The 23,860-nt window shown below is 47.1% G+C and overlaps 1 protein-coding gene across 1 annotated transcript in view; it reads left to right on the top strand.

Annotated features, from left to right (window-relative positions):
• FSTL1 (follistatin like 1) overlaps nt 1-23,860 on the top strand; it is a 73,966-nt gene that overhangs the window by 33,539 nt on the left and 16,567 nt on the right. The window contains exons 3-4 of the mRNA XM_005292690.5: nt 21,526-21,630; nt 23,038-23,167. Of these exons, the coding sequence (XP_005292747.1) occupies nt 21,526-21,630; nt 23,038-23,167 (235 nt within the window). The remainder of the gene's footprint in view (nt 1-21,525; nt 21,631-23,037; nt 23,168-23,860) is intronic.

Raw genomic sequence — 23,860 nt, forward strand, 5'->3', positions numbered from 1 at the left:
TCCCAGTCCCCTACTGCTTCTGTTCCTCTCCATACCACAAGTTCTTGGCCTGGCTAGCTCCATTCTCTCCTGCCACTCCCAGCTCCTCATTCAATTTCAGTCTCTCCCATGATCCTGATTCCAGCCCCCACCTTTGGTTCCCTATCCCAGTGTTCTTGCCCAGCTGGTGCCAGTCTCCCCTGCCCCTCCAGCTCCCAGTCCCACTCTCCACCCCACGACACTGCCTGCCTTAGAACTGGACTCATCTCCTGCAGCCATGAGGATGTCTCATAAATGTTGAATATTAAGAAAATAATGATTTGGCTTTGGTTTTATGGTTTTCTCTTTTGTGAGCTTTATCAGAATTAACTCTCTCTTTTGGCAAACATGATGATTATTGGAAAATGTTAACAAAATAATTGCAGAAAAATACTTTAAAAATACCCTCTGAAAATATATTCTTTGTTACATTAAGACATGATGAGATTGTAAGTGTATGGATGTGTTTGTATTCCATTCCTCTTACTTCTGCTTATTGTCCAGGCTCGGTTTCCTGGCCTATATTTCATGGTAAAAGTGTGCAGTGTTCTTAGAAAAGGAGTCCAACTAGAAAGTGCTGGACACTGCAGTACAACCTTCCACTGCACCACTCCAGTCCATATCCCTCTGGAGGCACCACTTCTACAGCTCAAAGGGAGATTCAGTCTTCACAGCCCATTCAAGTCTTGGCTTCTCTTCTATGGTTGCCAGCCAAGGAGTCAGATGGTGCCAATGAGTTCAATGCCATGAATCAGCCTTCAGATGGATATGATTTCTGGTTTCCAGTGACCTGAGCCACATTTGAAAATTGTGACCTAAAGGGTAAAGGATGCATAACTCAATCCATTGTGACAACTACCTTTTCTATATCCTTGACCTTTTTCCATGTATTTCTAAACACTGCAGATCTATGTATAGGAGCACATCTCCTATTAGAGTTCATCTTGTCCTTCTGTCTGTTCATGCAAAATACTCACGCTCACTGTGTCAAGGACAACGTTGCCTAGCTCAGAGATTTAATATTATAGGATTTGCCCTGGGAAATCATATAAATTTTTTTTATAACAAAGCCATTATGTTGTCAAAAGTTTTCGTTTCTCTTGCATTATCCAGCAGCCAGCAGTGATGGCTAGGGAAGGAAAGTGATTAGTTTTAAATTTTCACTAGCAAGAAAAATGGGATGAAAAGAAAATGAATCTATGATTAAATGGATTTATTAGCGGGTTGGATTGATGGAGGTTTTCTGGTTGCTGCTGCTGGGTTTTTTTGTTTGTTTTTAACTTAGTGAATTTAGTGCCAGATTGGCAGCCATGGAGACGAAAGTCCATTATTTCCCCAAAGAACAGACACAAGACAGGCATCAGTAATGCAAGCTTCCCCGACACTCTTCCCAAAACATTCCTCAACTCCTGATCTGGAGGGGTCATCTCAAATGGGGAGAGGGAAATTCAGATTCCATGGTCCATTCATCCTCTCTGCTAAGGATGCCAACAAGGGCAAGTGTTTTGCACAAGGTCACACAGCAAGTCAGTGACAGAGCTGGGAATGCAACCCAAATCTTCTGACTCCCAATCCCAGGACTATAATGCCCCTCTAGATAGCAGCATTTTGTGGGGAGGGGCAGGACTTGGATCCATTTTCACTTGACCAGTTTTGTAAGTATTACCAGGGGAGCTGTTAGGGTTGAGGTCACCACGGCTGTTGTGGGAATGTAGAGAAGAATGACTATATATCTATGCTGATTTCAAATGGCAAGTAAAAAACCGTTCCTTTCTGTGGGAGTTAGGGCTAGGGAAGCAAAGTGTGAAAGCCAGATGTGAACTGGTCTGTGGCGGCTTGTACCCCTCCCCCCTCCCTCTCTTTCTAAGGAATTGTTCTGGAGTCTTGAACACATTCCATCGGTGTGGGCCTGTGAGCTTAAATATGTGAAGAAATCCCAGGCTGCAGCAGCAATTACTGCATGCAGAATGGTGATTTTAATTGCAGGATGTGTAACTCTGGTCATTAGGGAGGGGGAACAATGCTGGTAAATGCTGCTTTTCTTCTTTTGCCTACTGATTGAGATCATGGGGTGACTAACAGTGGATACCCACTTGCAAAAAGAAGGGAAATTTATTGTGGTGGAGTGCTAGTTCTTCACAGTTTATGGCTGAGGCTCGCTTCCCAGTATAAGCCCTGTTTCTAATCACTCCCATAATAAATAGTGTCATCAAAACCAAACCAATCCCCCTGAAATTTTACATGCTGCTTCTTGTTTCACGGTAGGGTTTTTTTCTTGGAAAATTTGGGCCAAATAAGAAATTTGGGGGATATGGTTGACTGCAATCTTGATTTATTCTCCACTTTTGAAATTTTGGCCAAACTTTTCGTTGTTGTTGCTTGTTGTAGGTCTAAAATGGCTTAATCTGAAAACTTCAAACCTGATTTATATTATGGTCCCTTACTAATAGCCATGCCTTTGACTGATATGGAGGGGTTTTGGATAACAATTATTTCTATATTTATTTGGATTCAGGGTTCTGATTTGGCACATTACAGAGCTGTGCCCCGGATTTGAAGTATGGACTAGTAATTGAATTTGAGCTTTGCTGGTGTTCAGGGGTGTTCATTTTCAAAGTTCTGGTGTAATCCAAGTCTTGAAGTGTAGATCCAGGTCTCAAAACTCTGTTTGGGGCTCATCCATAATTTTCATATACAAAAGGAAAAGCAGCAAGGATTTTTGGGAGTGCCAAGATTTTCAATGCCGGTTTAGTGGAGGTGGTTGGGCAGACACCTATCACAATTTGTCCCAAAAGCTGCATTTCATTGGTAGGCAAGTGATACATACACAGAGTCTGTGAAGTGCTTTGGGAACTTTGGGGACAAAAGAAATAGAAATGTAAATGACTATTAGGTAAGATTGCTTGCAATGAGCACATGCCTTGTACATTTCTGTACAGGGTCTCTTTAAGGCCATTCCAGTCCTCAGACAAAGTAGAGAACAATGTTTTCTGCTCCATTAGTTCAGCCATCAGGTCCCAGGAGATCGCTGCAGTTTTAAAGCAGGACTTTCAACTCCAGCCTTGTATAGTACCTGGCATACTCTGATTGGTCAGCCTCTCGGAGATGCTGAAGTCTGATTGGGCCGCATGGTTTCTTTTCCTCCTCCAGCTGTGCATTTGCAGCTGTTTCAGAGAAAGTATGTGAGCGAAGAATGTGTAAGGAGGATGGAATCTGCATAAGGCCTTTTATCTTTGAAACAGCGTCTGGCCAGGCCCTGGGGCAGAAAGTAAAACAGGGCAGGAAAAGTTTAAGAAACATTAGGGAATACTTTGTGCATTTGGGCCTTACTGAAACATTTGTCCAGTGATCTCCTTGCAGGGAATGAGGGGATCATGAACTACAGGAGAAGTTAGGTGGCTTGGGGCATTGGTAAGGGGACTCCGAGCCTTTTTTCTATAGGTCACTGCCTCAAATCCAGTGCAAGTGAATAGAGTAAAAATCGTTAGTGTCTGATGGCCATTCTGTGGCCAGTATGAAAAAAGAGAGGTTGGTGATCTCTTTTTGTGCAAGTATCCACATCGCAAAAATAACCATCACAGCCAGCACCAATTGGTTCCCGTGATTGGCAGTCTCAGCAGAGATATCCAGGTTTGAATGGGCCATGGAGGTACTGAGCCCAATTCTCTGGTTGACTTCAATGGGAACTGATGGGTGCTCATCTTTGCAATTCAAGCCACCTATCTAGGTGCCTACATATGGATTTAAGAGCCAAACTTTAGGCAAGAGAGAAAATTCTGGTCTGAGTAGATCACTGAAGGTCGCACAGCAGAGAATGAAAAATCTGGGAATAGAACCCAGGAGTCCTGAGACTCAGTCTCCTGACCTAACCTCTAGACAGTCTATCTCTTAGCAGACAAACTTAATGTAATCCTAAATAAATGTGAGTGTGATATCCTTGTTGCAGGACAATGCCAAACAAAGCAATTCCTCCCTTTTTTCTCGAAGCAACTAGCACAGGCTTCTAAGGGAATGGGGCATGGGAGAATGGGGGGATGAATGTTTGGGAGGAGGCTGTGATGGAGTAGAAGATGGGGGCCTTGCAGCCCAGACAGAATTATGACAGAGAGTTGCCTGGTTATAACAGCGCTGTACACTTAACTGGAGTGAGTCAGAGGAGAGCTGCTCCCACTGTAGCACAATTGAGTTTGTTTTTTAAAGAGAACCATGGGAATGTGCATCAAAATTTTTCCTAAGTGGCTAACAGACATTCCAAAGCCCATGATGAGAGAGAGATGCTAGAGTCCTAGATTATTTTTATTAGTTACACACCCACTATGGTGGAAAGGCCCAGATTGCAGGGGCAGAAGGAATGGGGAAAGAATATCTCCACTTTAAACACAAAGTGGTGATGATTTAGGTTAGGAGTTATTAGAGGTCAGTGAAGCCTAGATTTATTCCTTAAACAATCACAAAACACCTGCTCTTGAGCCCCCAGGCCTACACAGTCCCATGCTTCATGCTCTTAGTGGCACATAATCCACATAGGATGGTTCTACAGATCTTAGAGCAGAGAACTAGATGCTATTCCCAGTCCTGTGAGGGATTGTGACTGAGGGGAGAGAGCAGGGGGCTGGGAATCAGAACTCCTGGGGTTTACTGCAAAAGAACCTCCCCCCCAAACAATCCCTCTTTCTAAATAACACCCAGAACAATGTAGTTGGCATCCTTTGGGCATGTTTCTGCTCCCGCTTACATTTTCTGGTGTAAATCAGGAGTAACTCCTGGGAAATCAATAGAGATACACCAGGGTAAATCAGGGCAGAATCCAGCCCTTTATGTTTCCCTTGAGCTCATTGTTTAAAACCCCCTCCCCCCCAATAGGCTTTATTTTTAAAAATTAGCTTCATTCTGCAGGTCTTAAGAGCTGGGTCCTGAAGTTCTCATGCAAGCTCTGTTCCCACAAGGCTAAATCCTCTGATCCTTTCTCTGTTGCTACTCAGCCCTCACACTGAAGTGTGTCATCTGGGGAGTGCTTGTCTACACTTACGGAGCAACGATCGATGCAGCGGTGGTCGATTTAGCAGGTCTAGTGAATGAGTTAATACTCATAATCCTCTAGAAATCCTTTCAGTGACTGACCTTAAGCTCTTCTCATTCTTGGAAAGCAAAGTGCCCAGACCTCCCAGTGATCTGTACTGCAGATCGCTCTCCTGTCGACTCCTGTACTCCACCGGATTGAGAAGAGTAGGGGGAGTTGACGGGAGAGCATCTCCCATCGACATCGCATAGTGTGGATCCCGCGGTAAGTAGATCTAAGCTACGTCGATTTGAGTTACGCTATTCATGTAACTCAAATTGTGTAGCTTAGATCGAATTTCCCCTGTAGTGTAGACAGAGCAGTTTGCCTGAGTAATGCCCTCAGGATTTAGCCCAGTATTCAGCTTGAGAGAGTCCTGTCTGGTGCAGTCTGTGGCTGTAGAGATCAGGGTAAAAGGTGAAGGGGATCATGGGTGCCTATGTGTGGTTCGTGACCCCACCCCACTCACATATCCATAGGCATTTCCTGGGAAGACTAGAACCTTTCCCTTTGACCAGCAGTTGCCATAGTTACAGAGTGCAGGAGCACATTTCATTCCATCTGCCTTCTTCCACTGGATGTGTCCATCCGTCCCCTCCTCCCGGCAGTCATCACAGGCTCAGTGCAGGCCCCTGTCGCGCACTGTGTGCGGGCTAACTCTGAAGTACAGACCACTGGGAGGTCTGGGCACTTTGCATTGCAAGAATGAGAAGAGCTTATGGTCAGTCACTGAAAGGATTTCTAGAGGATTATGAGTATTAACTCATTCAGCTCTGCCAATTCCAGTCCTGGACTCCCCACACAGCTCTGCCAATGCCCCTCACTCCTGACCTGCAGCCTTCCTGCTGTTCCAGTCCTGGGCCTCATCTGAGCTGAGGCTGATAGTAGTTCTAAATTCTATATAGTGCTTTACACTAGAGCTGTCAAGTGATTAAAAAAAGTAATTGCAATTAATTGCACAATTAAAAAAATTAATCGCAATTAATCACTCTGTTAATAATAGAATACCATTTATTTAAATATTTGTGGATGTTTTCTACATTTTCAAATATAATTATTTCAATTACAACACAGAATTCAAAGTGTACAGTACTCATTTTATACTTACTTTTATTACAAATATTTGCACTGTAAAAAACAGAAGAAATAGTATTTTCAATTCACCTCATACACGTACTATACTGCAATCCCTTTATCACGAAAGTTGAACTTACAAATGTAGAATTATGTACAAAAAAATAACTGCATTCAAAAATAAAACAATGTAAAATTGTAGAGGCTGCAAGTCCACTCAGCCCTACTTCTTGTTCAGCCAATTGCTCAGACAAACAAGTTTGTTTACATTTGCAGGAAATAATGCCGCCAGCTTCTTACTAACAATGTCACATGAAAGTGAGAACAGGTGTTCTCATGGCATGGTTGTAGTCGGCATCACAAGATATTTATGTTCCAAATGCTCAAAAGATTCATATGTTCCTTCATGCTTTGACAACCATTCCAGAGGACACGTGTCCATGCTGATGACGGGTTCTGCTCAATAACAGTCCAAAGCAGAGTGGACCGACGCATGTTCATTTTCATCATCTGAGTCAGATGCCACCAGCAGAAGTTTGATTTTCCTTTTTGGTGGTTTGGATACTGTAGTTTCCGCATCAGAGTGTTGCTCTTTTAAGGCATCTGAAAGCATGCTCCACACCTCATCCCTCTCAGATTTTGGAAGACACTTCAGATTCTTAATCCTTGGGTCAGGTGCTGTAACTATCTTTAGAAATCTCACATTGGTACCTTCTTTGCGTTTTGTTAAATCTGCAGTGAAAGTGTTCTCAAAACAAACGACGTGTCATCATCTGAGACTGCCATAACATGAAATATATGGCAGAATGCGGGTAAAGCATAGAGCTGGAGACATACAATTCTCCCCCAAGAAGTTCAGTCACAAATGTAATTAACACAATATTTTTTTAACGAGTGTCATCAGCATGCAAGCATGTCCTCTGGAATGGTGGCCGAAGCTTGAAGGGGCATACGAATGTTTAGCATATCTAGCACATAAATACCTTGCAATGCTGGCTACAACAGTGCCATGTGAAAGCCAGTTCTCACTTTCAGGTGACATTTTAAATAAGAAGCAGGCAGCATTATCTCCCATAAATATAAACAAACTTGTTTGTCTTAGCAATTGGCTGAACAAGAAGTAGGACTGAGTGGACTTATAGGCTCTAAAGTTTTATGTTGTTTTGTTTTTGAATGCAGTTATGTAACAAAAAAAATTTACATTTGTAAGCTGTACTTTCACCATAAAGAGATTGCACTACAGTACTTGTATGAGGTGAATAGAAAAATCCAATTTATTTTATCATTTTTACAAATATTTGTAATAAAAATAGTATAAAGTGAGCACAGTACACTTAGCATTCTGTGTTTTAATTGAAATCAATATATTTGAAAATGTAGAAAAACATCCAAAATATTTCATAAATTTCAATTGGTATTTTATTGTTTAACACTTTTTTTAATTGCAATTATTATTATTTTTTAGTTAATTACATGAGTTAACTGCGATTAATTGACAGCCCTACTTTACACTGAGATCACCAATTTTCTGCTCCTCTTCCCTGCTAGATCCTTCACCCTATCACAGCGCCCCTGTTGTCAGTGTCAGCAAGGAGGCCAAGGATCAAATGGGACACAAAGATTTAACTCCCCACTCACTGGTTTGCTGTTTCTAGACCCTTTTGAGAAGAGGAAAGTGTCCCTCTCTGAAGCATTGTATCCTTGGGAAGCCCCCTCTGCTCTTCTTGTACTGATTCTTCATTGCACTGAGCTCTTATAGCTAGGTTTTAACTCCCCTCCCTCTCCCTCCCAAACCCACACATTCATTTGCTCCCCAGTCGTCAGGATTTCAGTAGAAAAAAATATCACATTGTAAAAGCCAAGAGAGCCTCCTTTACTCCTGTCGTTACACCACTGCCTACTCCTCAAAAGTTGGCCCCTTCCTCAGGGAGATTATATGACAAAGCTTTGCAGCACTGGCATTCCTGTCTGAAACCCCATATATCTGCAGACCTTTTCCCTTGCATGCCCCTTCTTAGCAAGCCCCACCTCTCAGCACAGCCCTGTCCTTCCCCAGTTCCTTGATCTTTGGCAGTCCTTCACCAGTGCCCTAACAGATCCTGTGTGTCCATAGCAGAGCTGCACTCTCCCCCAGACTCCCCCACTTTGGCAGATTCCTCTTACTCCATCCCTTTTCAGAACCTTCCCATAGGCTGTTCACACACCCCAGCCTCCAGCCTGGGCACCCACACCCCTTAAAGCGAGTGCCACCCATTGGAGACTGCGGCTGTAGAAGAGAGTTAAGACCTAATAACCACAACTCTTGGTGTTATTTCCCATATGTTTTCTTTCCTTCTGAAGGAAATATCAGAGGGGGAAGATGGGAGGAGCTAAGAATGTTCCTTGGGTCCCTTAAAGCCAGTCTGGGGGCTATTCCCTGGGCTACCACTGACTCACTCTGTGACCTTAGGCAAGTTACTTCACCTCTTTGTACTTTAGTTTCCACCTTGTAAAATGGAGATAGTGGTCCTGTCCTGTCCATCCTGTCCTGACCTCTATGCTGTGCCCCGGAGTATTGAGGGGCAGTAGTGGGCTCTCATAAGTAGTCCTAGTGCAAGGGGACTGCCTGCGTGGCAAAGAGTTGCCAGAATGTTTTTTTGCTGCCCCACTGGCAGAAGGAACATTTCAAAGCAGGGAGAGGACAAGGCAGGCAGGAGGGAGCCACTGCTGCTTCAGCTCCCTGTCCTTACCCGCCAAACCCAGAGAAATTACAGCCTCGTGGACTCCCATGAGCGTGAACGATCTAGCCCTAAGGGGAGAGTTCCTACCTCTCTCTCATGCAGCCAAGGGCTCGGTCTGGCAGCAGTCAAGGTTGTCGTTTAAGCTCTCGCCAGCTCAGGCACCCACCCATGTGCAAAAATTCCCAAGTGTCATAAGTCATGGATATTTTTTTAAAAAGTAAACAAACAGGACGTGAAAATCATAGATTCCATAACCCCAGCCATGACAACATGGGGCCTTCCTCAGAATACAATGGCTCTGGGAACTAGAATCCCCGCCCACTAAGAACAAGGAAACATGTCAGATTATTGTCCTTTGGGTATGAAAGGCAGGCGTCTGGTCTTGCCACTGGTTCAAGGCACTGAATATCTTTGTTCTGTTCCCAGCTCTGCCTAGTCACTGTGTGACATTGGGCAAGTCACTTCACCTCTGTGCCTCTGTTTCCCTATTTGTAACGGGTATAATGGCCTAATAAAAACAAGCACTGTGAGGCTAAATTCATTAATGTCTGTAAAGTGCTTTCAGAGTCTCAGATTGACATGCCAGATGTTTTTGATTAAATGCAATACAAAATAAAACATGCTACGTGTTCCTCCCCACAGTATTCAAGCACATGATTGTGGCCAGCAAAGTGACTCTGCAGCAGTGGTATCTTGCTGTCTCATAGCTCTTCCCTTCCTTTGGGATCAAATCTGCTACCTCCAAAGCTGAGACTCCAAGCTCAGCTTGGTGTCTGCAAATCAGTTTCTGCTCTTACTGTCCAATGCCTTGTCCCTAACCAGCACTGACAAGGAAGTTCCTGCAGTGAGGGTTGGCTGGCAGTTTTGTTGCATGGAGAGGCACAGTGCAGTCCATCTCCCTGCTCTATAGATGCTGCAGTGCCAGCTGGAGGAAAGGAAAAACAGCACCGTGGTTTTGGCCATTAAATCGCAGTTACTGTGGTTCAAAGAGATTCCCAGGAGAGAGATGAGCAGACCCATGGGTAGCCGGGAGAGTGAGGCCGACAGAATCATTCTCTTCCTTCCTTTCCAGATCAGTTTTTATTAGCCTAGGAATGGCCTCCTGCTCAAGAATCTCTTGTGTCCTTGTCCCATCTTCAGGGCATCACAGAATGTTGCTTTGGGATTTTAGATTTAAAATAGGAGTTCCCAAGGCTTATGGGGCATTGATCAGATATTCCTGCTAGCTTAAAAGAAAAGCCAGAATCTTGTTACTGTGGAGCCTCTGTAGGGTGACCAGACAGCAAGTGTGTGAAAAATCGGGATGGGGGTGGGGGGTAATAGGCTTCTATATAAGAAAAAGCCCCAAATATCAGGACTGTCCCTATAAAATCGGGACATCTGGTCACCCTAAGCCTCTGATAGTGACATGTCCTTCTCTATAAAACTAATTCTCTAGAAGCAGAATTTCACTATAAAGGAGAAGCTCTGCCTGGCAAAAGATTCTCTCCTCTTCACTAGGGGGTTGGGGCCTGGGCTCCGTTCACCCCTGCAGTTGGAAATGGATGCCAGGGGGAGCTGTAACAAGGCCAGCTCCTCCTCACTCCCCACTGGGAGCACATGCAGCAAGACTAGATGTGGGTGTATGCTTGTCAGAGTTTCTGTGTCTTGTAGTGCACCTGTGACATGTCTAAGGATTCTCTCTGCTGTGAGGCCCTCCATTCTGGAGATCAGTTTCACTTCAAGAGAGCAGCCGTTACAGAGTGAGTCACACGAACTGGGCCAGATTACATGCTCAATGTGAGCTGCACAGGAGTGCACCATAGAGTTACGTGTATCAGCCCTACTCTGCTCCTTCTCTGGGGGAATTCTCCCAGGGAGCACTGTGGCCTCTTTGCATTGCTGTGAGCATTACATGTTTGTTAACATGTTTTCTAACATGATACATTTCTGCAGTGTGGACATAGCCTATGTCTTGTCTCCTACTGGAAATACCACAAGGGCAGCCTTTTTTGCAGTATTACAGCACTTCTACTCCCTGGTGGAACAAAGAACTAAAGGCCAAAAATGGAGGGACGGAAACAAGAAATATTCTCCTTTGAATCCTAAGAATTTCAGGCCTGTTCTTCCCTGGCCCATCTGCCTCTACTTCTAGGCTGGGTACTTGATTCAAATGCCTTGATCTGCAGCATAATCAGAAATGCCTGCCTTTATCTTCCATTAGCAAAACCTAGCCTAGCCTCAATTAAATATTCATATTTTAAGCATTAAAAATCTTCCAGGGGGCTGCATTTTATTGTGTGATTCATTTATAACAACTGAACCAATCCCCTGGTGTTAGCTGAGAACAGGAGCTACAGGACGTGATTAAGGTGGCTCACATGCATTGTTGCAGTTGGATTGATGGATTTGGGGCACAGGCTTCTCTGCAGTTGGGGCTTCCCCAAGGAAGGGCTTCCATTCCTGGCACCGTGGCATACCGGCTGTTAGCAGCCCCTCTGCATTGCCAAGCAGACATCCACTTCTGTTGGAACTTTGCTGATCAGTGAAGAATGAAATGAAATGTTTTGACAATGGAGGTGCTGTTAGAGGCAGATTAAGTAGGGTTGCCAACTTTCTAATCACACAAAACCGAACATCCCCGCCCTTTCCCTGAGGCCCCATCCCTGTCCTGTCCGTTCGCCGAGGCCCCGCTCCTGCTCGTGCCATCCCCCCTCCCTAAGTCACTTGCTCTCCCCACCCTCACTCACTTTCACCGGGCTGGGGCAGGGGGTTGGGGTGTGGGAGGGGATGAGGGCTCTGGCTGGGGGTGTGGGCTCTGTGGTAGGGCCAGGGATGAGGGGCTTCAGGTGCGGGAGCGGGCTCCAGGCTGGGACAGGGGGTTGGGGTGCGGTGGGGTATGGGCTCTGGGCTGGGGGTGTGGGCTCTGGGTGGGGCCATGGATGAGGGGTTTGGGTTGCGGGAGTGGGCTCCGGGTAGGGGCAGGGGGTTGGGCTGCAGGGGGAGGTGAGGACTCCAGCTGGGGGTGCAGGCTGTTGGGTGGGGGGTGCAGGAGGGGGCTCCGGGCTGGGGTAGGTGGTTGGGATGCAAGGAGGTGAGGGTTCTGACTTGGGGGATGGGCTCTGGGGTGGGACCGGGGATGAGGGGTTTGGGGTATAGGAGGGGGCTCAAGGCTGGGGCAGGGTATTGGTGGGGGGTTGCGGACTCCAGGAGGGAGTTTGGGTGCAGGAGGGGACTCGAGGCTGGAACAGGGAGTTGAGGTGCGAGATGGGGTGTTGGGTCCCAACGGCGCTCACTGCGGCTCCCAGGAAGAATCAGCCAGGTTCCTACCGCCCCTAGGCAGACGCAGCCAGGCGGCTCTGTGCGGTGCATGATGTCCTCGTGCCCACAGACGCCGGCCCTGCACCTCCCATTGGTCACAGTTCCTGGCCAATGGGAGCAGCGGAGCCAGCAGTAGGGGCGGGGGCAGCACACGGAGCCTCCCTGGCTGCCATGGGGCCGCAAGGACCTGGCAGCCACTTCCGGGAGCCACCCGGGGCTAGGGCAGATAGTGAGCCTGCCTTAGCCCCTGGATCCCCGGTGCCCTGCCAACTGGACTTTTAACAACCCAGTCAGTGGTGCCAACCGGAGCCGCCAGGGTTCATTTTTGACCAGTCAAAAACCGGACGCCAGGCAACCCTAAAATTAAGGTGGGAGACTAGGGCTTCCCGGGGATGAGGGGAAAATGTGGAGGAAGGATAAGTTTGGAGTGGGTTAAAAGGGCTTTGAAAGTGCAGTTCCCTAGGGCCATCCAGCCTCCATCCAGGTATCTGCAACTCCATGTTATATATTTGCCTCTTCTCAAACTCCATAATGGGTAAAGGCCCAGGACTGAGAGTCAGGAGATCTGCATTCTTTTTCTGGATCTGTCTCTTTGATCCAATGATTCCAGCTCTAAGGATCTGTTTGGAGTGAGAGGAAACTGTTACAGAGGCATCAGTTGGAAGAAATGTTTGGTTCCCTCACATGTCCTTGAGATGGTTTAGCAACTGCACAGAGCACAGCTTACAAATGTGGATGTGCCAGTGCATTCTGGGACTCCTGATTCACCTCATTATGCTCATTGGCACTGGTAGGAGAAGAGTCTTTTGAGTACTTTCCAAACACAAAGCACTGCTTTGTGAGAAGGGGAAGGAGGACTGGCTGACCCAACATAGCTGCAATGCTTATTTTCTCCTGTCTGTCTTGGGAGAGACTGTGGTAAATTGCACCAATTACACCTAAACTACTACTTTGTCCCAGGTGTTGCAACCAACGGATGCAACCACCTGTGGACTCAAGGGGCTGCATAAACTTCGTAACCGCAGGATGTTCCAACCAACATTTTGTTGCAGCTTCCTTTTGGTCTAGCATATGCAGGGGCTTCTGTGCCTCATTTTTCCCCTTGTAAAATGGGCATAATGAACTGCTTCCCAGGCAGGCTTGATTCATTAACATCTGTAAAGCACTGTGATCTCCTTGGATTTTGAGCAGCATAGAAATGCAGTCTTGTTATTACAGTGAACAGTACAGAGCCTAGTAAAAGGGGGTCTGGGAATTTTACTAAATTCCGTAAGTAATTTTGGCAGACAGGAGAAAAAGAAAAGAGCCCGAACCTGTTTTCACTACAGTCAGTGTCACAGCTACCTGTTGATGTCAATGGCTGCAGGATTGGATCCCAATTGAATAGCATGAATTCCTTTCCCATTGCAGCCAGGACTGTAGGTAAGGGGGTAAGGAGAACAGAGAAGATTTTACAGTGTATATATCTACACCAAATGACCTGAGTGGTTTGTTTTATGGCTTGTTATTGAGGCCCCCCACCCCCAATGTAACATGTTGGTTTCCTTGCCAATTTCTCATAGCCTGTGTGCCATTGGGAATAGCTGCCTTACCACTGCACAGGTTTGCAGGGGAGCAGAGTGGACATATGGTCACCTGCACTGTATGCTTTGTAGCCACCGTTCTCCCCTCCATACAGCTGTTTTTGTTGTAGAACCTCTCACATTTCTGCCTTCCCCAGATAGTCACATTCATCTTGGGAAAGTCCCCACATCTAATTTGGAAGTTTGTAAAGTAAAAGTGGCTAATGTGGCCCAGGTCCCAGCGCAGGTGTGAGCACCAGGCAAAGCAAGGAAAGGTGCAGTGCATACAGGATTCCCTGGAAGAACATGCAAGGCTAATACTGCCTGTATCTTGAGATAGTTGCCTGTCTTCAGTATGCAACTATAGCTCCTCCTGCAGACTTATGCTCATGTACACACGCACCTATGCTCACCGACAGGCTCACGTACACACATATGTGCACCCTTGCATGCCATTCCTACACAGAGAGACACGCTCTTGTCTTGTTAGCGCACACACACAGGTATAGTGCCCCTCCCTCCGTACTTGGGAGAGAGGCCCTGAAATGCTCCCATAGAAATCCCCTGTGCTTCAGACACTTTCATCACTTATAGTTTGTGCTGAAGAAGAGAAGCCAAAATATAAACCCAGCTGCCTAATTTTAGAAATCCACCTTGAAGCCTGACATTGTCTGTTGCCATGGCGATTCCTTGTAGCAACACATGCCTGATGAGCACCATTGCCTACAGGTACCTGGTAGATGTCTCTTCCCTGCCCACTCACTCTCTGCAGCTTGGAAGCGGCTGCTGAGGAAGGAGGCATTTTATGTGTCTCGCTGCAGGCCTTCCTCTGCCCAGCACAGCACCTCCCTCCTGACTGAACCATTCTTAGACCCCCACCTTGCAAGAGTAGTTGCTAAATGCTCTTTAAATAGAGCTTTTTCCAATCCACACTGCCCAGCCTTCTTTGAAACCAGCTGGGTAGGTATGTTTCCTGGCCCAGTGTCAATAGTCTTGGATAATCTGGGCTGTGTGTGAAGCTGACCAGGACATGGCTGCTTTGGGTTTTGTCCCATCCAATCCGTATACACTGATGATAGTAGCAAGCAGCCTTCCCCATCATCTCTGAGAAAATAGCTAGTGAGTTTATGGCCATTGCAGCTTTAGCAGGGAGAGACTGAGAGTCCTGCATCCCGCTGCCCAGAAACACTGGGGACTGTACTCCGTGGAGAATGAGAATCTAGAGAGATTTCAGTCCCCGTACTGGGCTCCTTCCTGCTTCCTCCTGAGTCTGAAAAGGAAAATTGGCTTTTTACGGGTATCCTTGTAAATGTCACCACACAGCAGTTAATAACCCGCTGCCCTTTGCTTTCTCTCTATCCAAGCACTTTCTATACATGAATTAGACTTCATAAACCCACTGTGACAGATGAGGAAACTGAGGCGCAGAGAGGCTGCAGTGTCACCAATCCCAAGTGTTCAGAAATCACCAGTCAGGCCTACAAATATGAGATTAGTTTAACTATCATAACATTCCAAAAATACATTCTGGGTTCTTTTTATTTGCCTTCTGGTGTTTGTGCCTTGACTGGTCATGTTTTCAAGTTTTTTTCTGCAACCATGTGGGCTAACTTTGTACTACTGAATGAAAGCCAAGATTCTCACTTATTCACATGACTTCAGGAGTTGGGGCTTTAAGACAAACACCAAATACCACCAGATTCAAGATACAACTATGAGAATTTATATCACTGGGAAAGTACTTGCCCAGTGTCACCAGGAAGCCTGTAACAGAACCAGAGTAGAGCCCAGAAGTCCTAATTCCCATGTCTAAGCTGTAACCACTAACCCATTATTTACCTTCCCCTGAGTTGCTCCCCAGACTCCACTTAGGGGATCCATGCAGATGATAGCCCAGAATGTAGTCTGGGGTGCAACTGGCTGAGTGGAAACTGGAGGAAGAATACATCATAGTAGTGGCTGGGCAGGCAAATCAGATTTTTTCAGTCATTCAGTAATTTCTACAAAGAAACCATTCTGTTTTCATTTTCAGCCTCATGCCTGAGGGGCCCCTCAGTCAGTGCAGCCGGGATTTAAATGCTGCTCCGAACCAAGGGTGTATGGACACAGGACTGGAAAGGACCTTTTGGGTCAGGGAGTCTAGTCCCTAGCTATGAACAATACGGGTTAATTCAAAACAAAATATCTCACTTCGATTTAAAATTAAAATCAGAGCAACTGGATTTCCTATTCTGGCAACTGCATTTGAGAGGCAGGTTGTCCTTGGACAAGTTGCCTTAAAAGATCATTTCCTGCTGTGTCATCCTGCCAACATTCCTGTCCCACGCCTGGCGAGCAGCAGCCCTTCTCCTGGGGTACAAGGAAGGTGCTGCTGCCAGAGGTGGGATATTGCCAGGCCACAGCGGGGTGGTTTGAGGAGGTTTGAGAATTCCAGCTAGCTTGGCTGTGCCCCCTCCAGGCGCCTATAGCTGTTCTAATGCTCCTAAACCTCAGCTTAATGAGAACAGGAGACTGGTTTGAACTTCAGAGGAGGCACATACAGAGCACACGTGCTGCGGCCCGCGGGAGAAGTGGCTAGGGAGAGGGAGGATACTGCCACCTGTTGCTAGACACTTGAATTGCAAATCTGGTTGATTTAATTTCAAAATAACATACAACTTTATTTCTTTTTGTTCTGGAATCTGGTCTTGTGTGCTCCTTAGTATGGTGCAGTGCTTGGCACTGTATATAAAACCCTAAAATAGATTATTAAGGATCTTACAGCATATTTTAGAAGAGTAGATACCCTACCCAAATTCCAGCTTGGATAGCTCCATATTGCTCCCCTAATACATGCAGGACATGCGTCCATGCTGATGACAGATTCTGCTCGATAACGACCCAAAGCAGTGCGGACCGACGCATGTTCATTTTCACCATCTGAGTCAGAGGCCACCAGCAGAAGGTTGATTTTCTTTTTTGGTGGTTTGGATTCTGTAGTTTCCGCATCAAAGGCCTTGGCTACACTCGCGGATTCACAGCACTGCCACGGCAGCGCTGTGAAGCGCGAGTGTAGTCGCGCCTTTGTACTCCACCTCTCCGAGGGGAATAGCTTGCAGCGCTGCGAGCGAGCGTGCAGTGCTGCAGGCGCTGATTACACTGGCGCTTTACAGCGCTGCACTCGCTGCGCTCAGGGGGGGTGTTTTTTCACACCCCTGAGCGCAGCAAGTGCAGCGCTGTGAATTGCCAGTGTAGCCAAGGCCTCTGTGTTGCTCTTTTAAGAGTTCTGAAAGCTTTCTCCACACCTCGTCCCTCTCAGATTTTGGAAGGCACTTCAGATTCTTAAACCTTGGGTCGAGTGCTATAGCTGTCTTCAGAATTTTTTTTTTTTTTTTTTTTTTTTTTGCATTTTGTCAAATCTGCAGAGAAAGTGTTCTTAAAATGAACAACATGTGCTGGGTCATCATCCGAAACTGCTATCACATGAAATATATGGCAGAATGTGGGTAAAACAGAGCAGGAGACATACAGTTCTCCCCCAAGGAGTTCAGTCACAAATTTAATTAACGCAGTATATTTTTAACGAACGTCATCAGCATGGACGCATGTCCCCTGGAATGATGTTTGAAGCATCAAGGGACATATGACTCTTTAGCGCATCTGGAATGTAAATATCTTGCGACGCTGGCTACAACAGTGCCATGCGAAAGCCTGTTCTCACTTTCAGGTGACATTGTAAACAAGAAGCGGGCAGTATTATCTCCCGTAAATGTAAACAAACTTGTTTGTCTGAGCAATTGGCTGAACAAGAAGTAGAACTGAGTGGACTTGTAGGCTGTAAAGTTTTACATTGTTTTGTTTTTGAGTGCAGTTATGTAATTAAAAAAAACATCTACATTTGTAAGTTGGGAAGAGGCAGGGCGGGCTAGGGCCAGGTCACTCACTGCTGCTGGCACCAGGCCCCCCGCTAGTCCCCCAGGCCACCCTGGACCCCACGTCCTCCTGAAGCACAGGGCCTGGTGCAGTTGCCCGGTCCATCCTATGGAGGCGACGGCTCTGCTTGGACCCATTCTGGGCACCGCCAAAAATCATACAATCCTGGTGCCCCTGGATCCCATCACAGTGCCTGATAACTAAGGCTACGATTTGTCATGGATATTTTTAGTAAAGGTCAGGGACAGGTCACGGGCAAGAAACAAAACATCACGGAAGCTGTGACCTGTCCCTGACTTTTACTAAAACCATCCCTGACAAAATGGGGAGGGAGGAGGGTCCAGCACCTGCCCCTCCCCTGCCTGCAGCAGCAGGGAGCTGCAGAGTCTCCATTGCCCTGTGGAGCAGGGCGGGGGGGGGTCAGGTTCCCAACCTCCACCAGTTGGGGAGCTGTAGGGGGCTCCTTCCAGCAGCTGCTGAGCAGCTCCGGGATCCTCTGCCTGCGCGGACGGAGACCGGCTGCTCTTGGCGGGTGAGCAACTGCAGGGGTGGGCCCTGGCAGTGGTAGCAGCTGGGGAGCTCATGGGTCCCTGCTGGAGGCCGGTCAGTTGCGGGGGTTGCCCGCGGAGGCTGGGCTGCTGCAGGGGTCCCCCGCTGCTGGCTTCAGCAGATGTTACTGAGCATTTTCAGTTCGTGTGAGCATGCTCAGTACACCCTAAGTAGCACATTCAGTCAGATGGCAGTTTTTCACACTACAGGGTGGCTGGTCAGCTGTGGGGGCCCCCAATGTCACAGAGGTCGCTGGCAGTCACGGATTCCGTGACTTCTGCAACTTCCGTGACATAATCGTAGCCTTACTCATAACCTTTAATGTATTTACCCTCACAAAACCTCTTTGAAGTCAGGCTGGACTATTAAAAACCTAGAATGATATAAAATTAATATGGCACACATTGAATGGATTAAAAACTGGCTAACTGATAGTACTCTAAATGTAACTGTGAATGGGGAATCGTCATCGAGCAGGTCTGTTTCCAGTGGTGTTCCACAGGGATCAGTTCTTGGCCTTATGCTATTTAGCATTGTTATCAATGAGCTGGAAGAAAACATAAAATTACCACTGATAAAGTTTGCAGATGACACAAAACTTAAGGGTGTGATAAATAATGAAGAGGGCCAGTCACTGATTCAGAGTGAAGTGGATCACTTGGTAAACTGGATCCAAGCAAACAATATTCATTTAAATTCGGGTAAATGTATCCATCTAGGAACAAAGAACGTAAACCGTACTGACAGGATGGTGAACTCTGTCCTGGGAATTAGAGACTCTGAAAAAGATTTGGGGATGTAGGGGATAGTCATCTGAACATGAGCTCCCATTGTGGACAAAAAAGCTAATGCAATCCTGGGATGCATAAACAGGGGAATCTCGAGTAGGAGTAGAAAGATTATTTTACCTCTGTGTTTGACACTAGAATACTATGTACTGTTCTGGTGCCCACAATTCAAGAAAAATTGGAGAGAGTTCAGAGAAGAGCCACAAAAATGAGTAAAGGGTTAGAAAACCTGCCTTATAGTTAAGGTTAAGATTTTGTTACAGGTATTTTTAGTAAAAGTCATGGACAGGTCATGGGCAAAATTTCATGGAAAATTCATGGAAGCCTGTGACCTCTCTGTGACTTTTACTAAAAATGCCCGGAAGGGGCGGGGAGGACTAACAGGGGAGCCCCACCGAGGGCTGACTGCCAGCCACTGCTCCAGCCCAGCTGCTGCCAGTAGAGTAGAGCTCCCCGACCGAGCACAAGTGGCGCCTTTTTAATTTTACTCACCCGGGAGCACCCCCTCCCCACATGTCCCCGTCCCCCCCGGGCCCTCCCCCGGCATGCGGGGTCCCAGCGCCCCGGGAGCTCCAGCCACCCCCTTCCTTTCACATGCGGCCCAGCCGGGCCTGATGTTCCGCTCCTTGCTGCGGCGTCGGTGTGAACTAGGCACCACCCACTGCGGCGCTTTTACTGACGGGGCAGCGCTCCGGGTCTTTGTCGGCACTTCGGCGGCAAGACCTTCACTCGCTTTGAGTGTCTTTGGCGTCACTGAAGCTTCATCGCTGAAATGCCACCGAAGACCTGCAGAGCGAGTGAAGGTCCCGCCGCCGAAGACCCGGAGCACTGCCCCGTCAGTAAAAGCGCCGCAGCGGGTGGCGCCTTTTTTTTTTTTCTGCTCCCCCTCTTCCCTCCACCTGGCTACGCCACTGGCTGCTGCTTCTGCATTGGGGGCTGACTGCTGGTTGCTGCGCCAGTCCTGCCGCTGCTCAAGGCCTGCTGCTGCAGGAGGAGGTCCATTAAAGACACAGAATCTGAGATCTCTGTGACACAATCGTATCCTTACTTATAGTGACAGACTCAAAGCACTCAGTCTATTCAGCTTAACAAAGGGAACGTTAACGGGTGACTTGATCTCAGTCTATAGGTATCTACACAGGGAACAAATATTTAATAATGGGCTCTTCAATCTAGCAGACAAAGGTATACCATGATCCAGTGCCTGGAAGCTGAAGCTAGATGAATTTAGACTGGAAATAAGGCATAGATTTTTAACAGTGATAGTAATTAACCATTGGAACAACTTACCAAGTGTCGTGGTGGATTCTCCATCACTGACCATTTTAAAATCAAGATTGGATGTTTTTCTAAAACATCTGCTGTAGGAATTATTTTGGGGAATTTCTATGGCCTGTGTTCTACAGGATGTCAGACTAGTGATCACAATGGTCCCTTCTGGCCTTGGCATCTATGATCCCATTTTACAAATGGGGAACTGATGCACAGAGAAATTCAGTGACTTGCCCGAGGTCATTCAGGAAATCTGTGGTAGAACAGGGAGCTGAACCTGAGACACCCAAGTTCCAAGCTAGAGCCCTAACCAAGGAACCATCTTCCTCTCTCATAGCACAAGGACAAGGGGTCACTCAATGAAATTAAAAGGGAGCAAACTAAAAACTGATAAAAGCAAATACACTTTTATAGAGTGCATCACGAACCAGTGGCAACCATTGCCTCTAGTTGTCATTGAGTCCAAGAGCTTAATAGTATTCAGAAAAGGATTGGACACTTGTAATAATAACAAGAATATTTGCAGTGACATTGGATAAGATAAAAATGTATGAGGCAAATAAACCTCATGCTTCAGGTCATAGGACAACTACTACCCGTCTGGGCCTAAGAAGAAATGTCCCCCATGGGAAAGTTATTGCATAGTTATCCATTTATGGAATTTCTTCCTGTGATGCATCTGATACTGAACTACTAATGGAGGCAGGATACTGGGCTACATGTGCTGGTGTAGTATTGCAGAGAGACACTGGGACCACTAGGCCATTGGTCTTATCTATGGTGAGTTCTCTGTTTCTGTTCAGGATTGAACTCTAGAGTGTATTCTCTCCAGGGTGCTGTCCAACTTACTTTTAAGGCTCCCATACAAGAAAGCTTCCACCCCTTCCCTTGGGAGATGATTTCACAGCCTAATAAGTCTCACTACCAGGAATAGATTCCTGGCAATCAGACTAGATCTTCTGCTCAGATTCACCCCATTCCTCGTTATATCCCCTTGCATCACTCTGAGCAGATCCTTCCTTCTTGGAATTTCCACCCTCTGGAGTGGTGTCAGATTCTCACAAGCTCTCAGTCATTGGCTGGCTGAGCTGCACAGATAGATTGGTCATTTCCTTCTCATTTGCCCACCTATGAGATGCCAGTCTGGGCAATTTGGTTCAGTCTAAAATGTGCATGAACTTTGCAAAAAGCTATGACCCACTGTGAGCTGAAGGTGGGGCTGTTTTCAGTAACACTGCCTCTGTCTCTGTCTCTCACTTTGTATCCTGCAGGAAGAGCCAAAGAGCAAATCCAAAATCTGTGCCAACGTTTTCTGTGGAGCCGGGCGGGAGTGCGCAGTGACGGAGAAGGGGGAGCCCACCTGCCTCTGCATCGAGGTAGGGCATAGAGCAGCTTCCAGATGACTGGAGGTAGAGAGGAGATGGGGAGAGGGGACTTCTTGAGGTCTAAGGGATCCAGATAAAATACACTAGGGCTCAAGCACTAGCCAATATAGCTTCAATGGGAGTTGCTCTTAAGTAGTCCCAAACCAAGAGGGGCCCTTGAGTCTACAGCCCCTTTTCTTCTCAGCTCTCCCCTGCCAATTCCTCCTCCCCAGTCACACACACTCTGTCTGCCTCTGTCATCCACTCTGATACTCTCCTCCCGCACGCCCAGAACTGGCTCCTTTTTCTCCCCTCATGAGCCCCCAGTGCCCCGCCACAACCTGGTGCTCTCCTCTGGTGCATTGCAGCACAGATGCTGACCCACGCCAGGTAGTGCCAGTGTGGCTGAGCTGCCTATACCCTCGCCACTTACCCCGCAGCCCAGAGTGTCAAACTATGCAGGGGAGAGCTGGCTGGAGCACTCCTCATGTGGGGAGGGTGTGGCAGGGTGTCAGCACACAGTTGGACTGGTGGAGGGAGGGGCACATGCTCTCAGCAAGCCTGCTGTCAGCATAGCCAGTCTGAGTGAGTTAGAGAAACCAGCACTAAACACTTTTTTTTAAATAAAAAAATCTCTACAGGTATACTGAGATGGGCCTTGAAAGAAGGGACAGTTTTAGAGACATGGAACCTGCCCATTTTGCTGTTCTCTTCCCATTACAAAAAGCCATACATTCTTACACCAATGGAACACTGGTTTTTAAAGAACCCCGCCGGTCCCCACCCCCTCAGCATTTGCAACCTGGATGCTGCTGCCCTGGGAACTGGAAAGTGAAAGGAGCTGTAAGCAAACTGACTGGGTTGATTACCTTTACCCAGGCTAAGAGAAACACAAAAAGGAAACCCCCAGCCCAAACATTGGCAATGCCAAATTGGTTCTCAGCTGCGAGCCTGCCTTCAGTTCCGCAGCAGAAACCTTGAGATGGTGTCTGCAGCCCATGCAGACAGATCCACCCAAAGAAAGACTTACACACACACACACACACACACAGAGACACTCAGAGACACACAGGTTTGCACACACACACCCAGAAGCAGAGACAAACATAGCATAGATACTGAAGAACACAGAAATTAATCACTAGTAAATCTTCTTTCATTAAGTCACCTGTATGGTGGTAGTGCTGGGGAAACAAATGTTTGTGGATGTGGGGTCCCCATTTTACAGACCACTCAGCTCCTGCACAAGATCTTTCAGGTTCTGGGTGGTTAGTATCTCTCAGTCCCTACTTGCACTGAGGAAGATGTGCACAGTGCCCACGAGCTGGGCTGAGAATGGGGCTTACACACTGCCTCCCTCCAGCCATCCTGGGACCAGAGGCGTTGGGCAAAGCTCTTCTCTTTCTGGCTCTTTTTCAGCAATGCAAACCTCATAAGAGGCCTGTGTGTGGCAGCAATGGCAAGACGTACCTGAACCACTGCGAGTTGCATCGTGATGCCTGCCTTACTGGCTCCAAGATCCAGGTGGACTATGATGGCCACTGTAAAGGTAAAGCCAGCCCTGAGAGCTTTGGACCTACTGTCACTCAAACAAGACCACCCTGGGAGGAGGTGCAACGGAGGAGAAAACAACCTTGTGCCTTCTGTTCCCTCACACAGATCACAGATGAGATTAAGGGGCACCCATAATATGGCTTCCAGCTGCCTCTTCCTTCCAACAACCAATACAATCAACATACCCTTTCCATCCACCTGTCGAGGAAGGTTCAGGTCCACTAAAGGTTCGGGAGAATTGGCCAGTTCCAAAAGCCCTTCCTCAATCCTTGCTCAAGCAGAACTCTCTGGGTGCCCCTGAGCTACAAGAAATCTGTGCCCATGACATCACTTCCACCAAATAGGGACAAGAGGGGTCCTGACCTTTCAAAGGACGCACACTCTCTATGGTAACGCTGGTCTGTTAAAGGAGCAGCTCCAAAGAGGAATATGAGGGAATGTGCTAGGGAGCGCAGTCCAGAACTGCCTGATATCCTTCCTGCTGAGATAAGCCCCACCATCACCAAAGGTGCCCTGTTGCTAGGAGGTAACGGGTCTTCAGAGGCCGCAAACTCACAGAGCTGAATCCCTCCCCTCTCACTGCCATTTGTTCCGCGCGAGGGAGAGTCTCATGTCACTCTGATACACAGTATCAGAATGTAAATGTGATAGTGAAACCATTTTTTCCCTGCTCATTAACGTCCTTTCC

This window comes from Chrysemys picta, chromosome 1 (assembly GCF_011386835.1).
Source record: "Chrysemys picta bellii isolate R12L10 chromosome 1, ASM1138683v2, whole genome shotgun sequence".
NCBI classification, from domain to species: domain Eukaryota; kingdom Metazoa; phylum Chordata; order Testudines; family Emydidae; genus Chrysemys; species Chrysemys picta.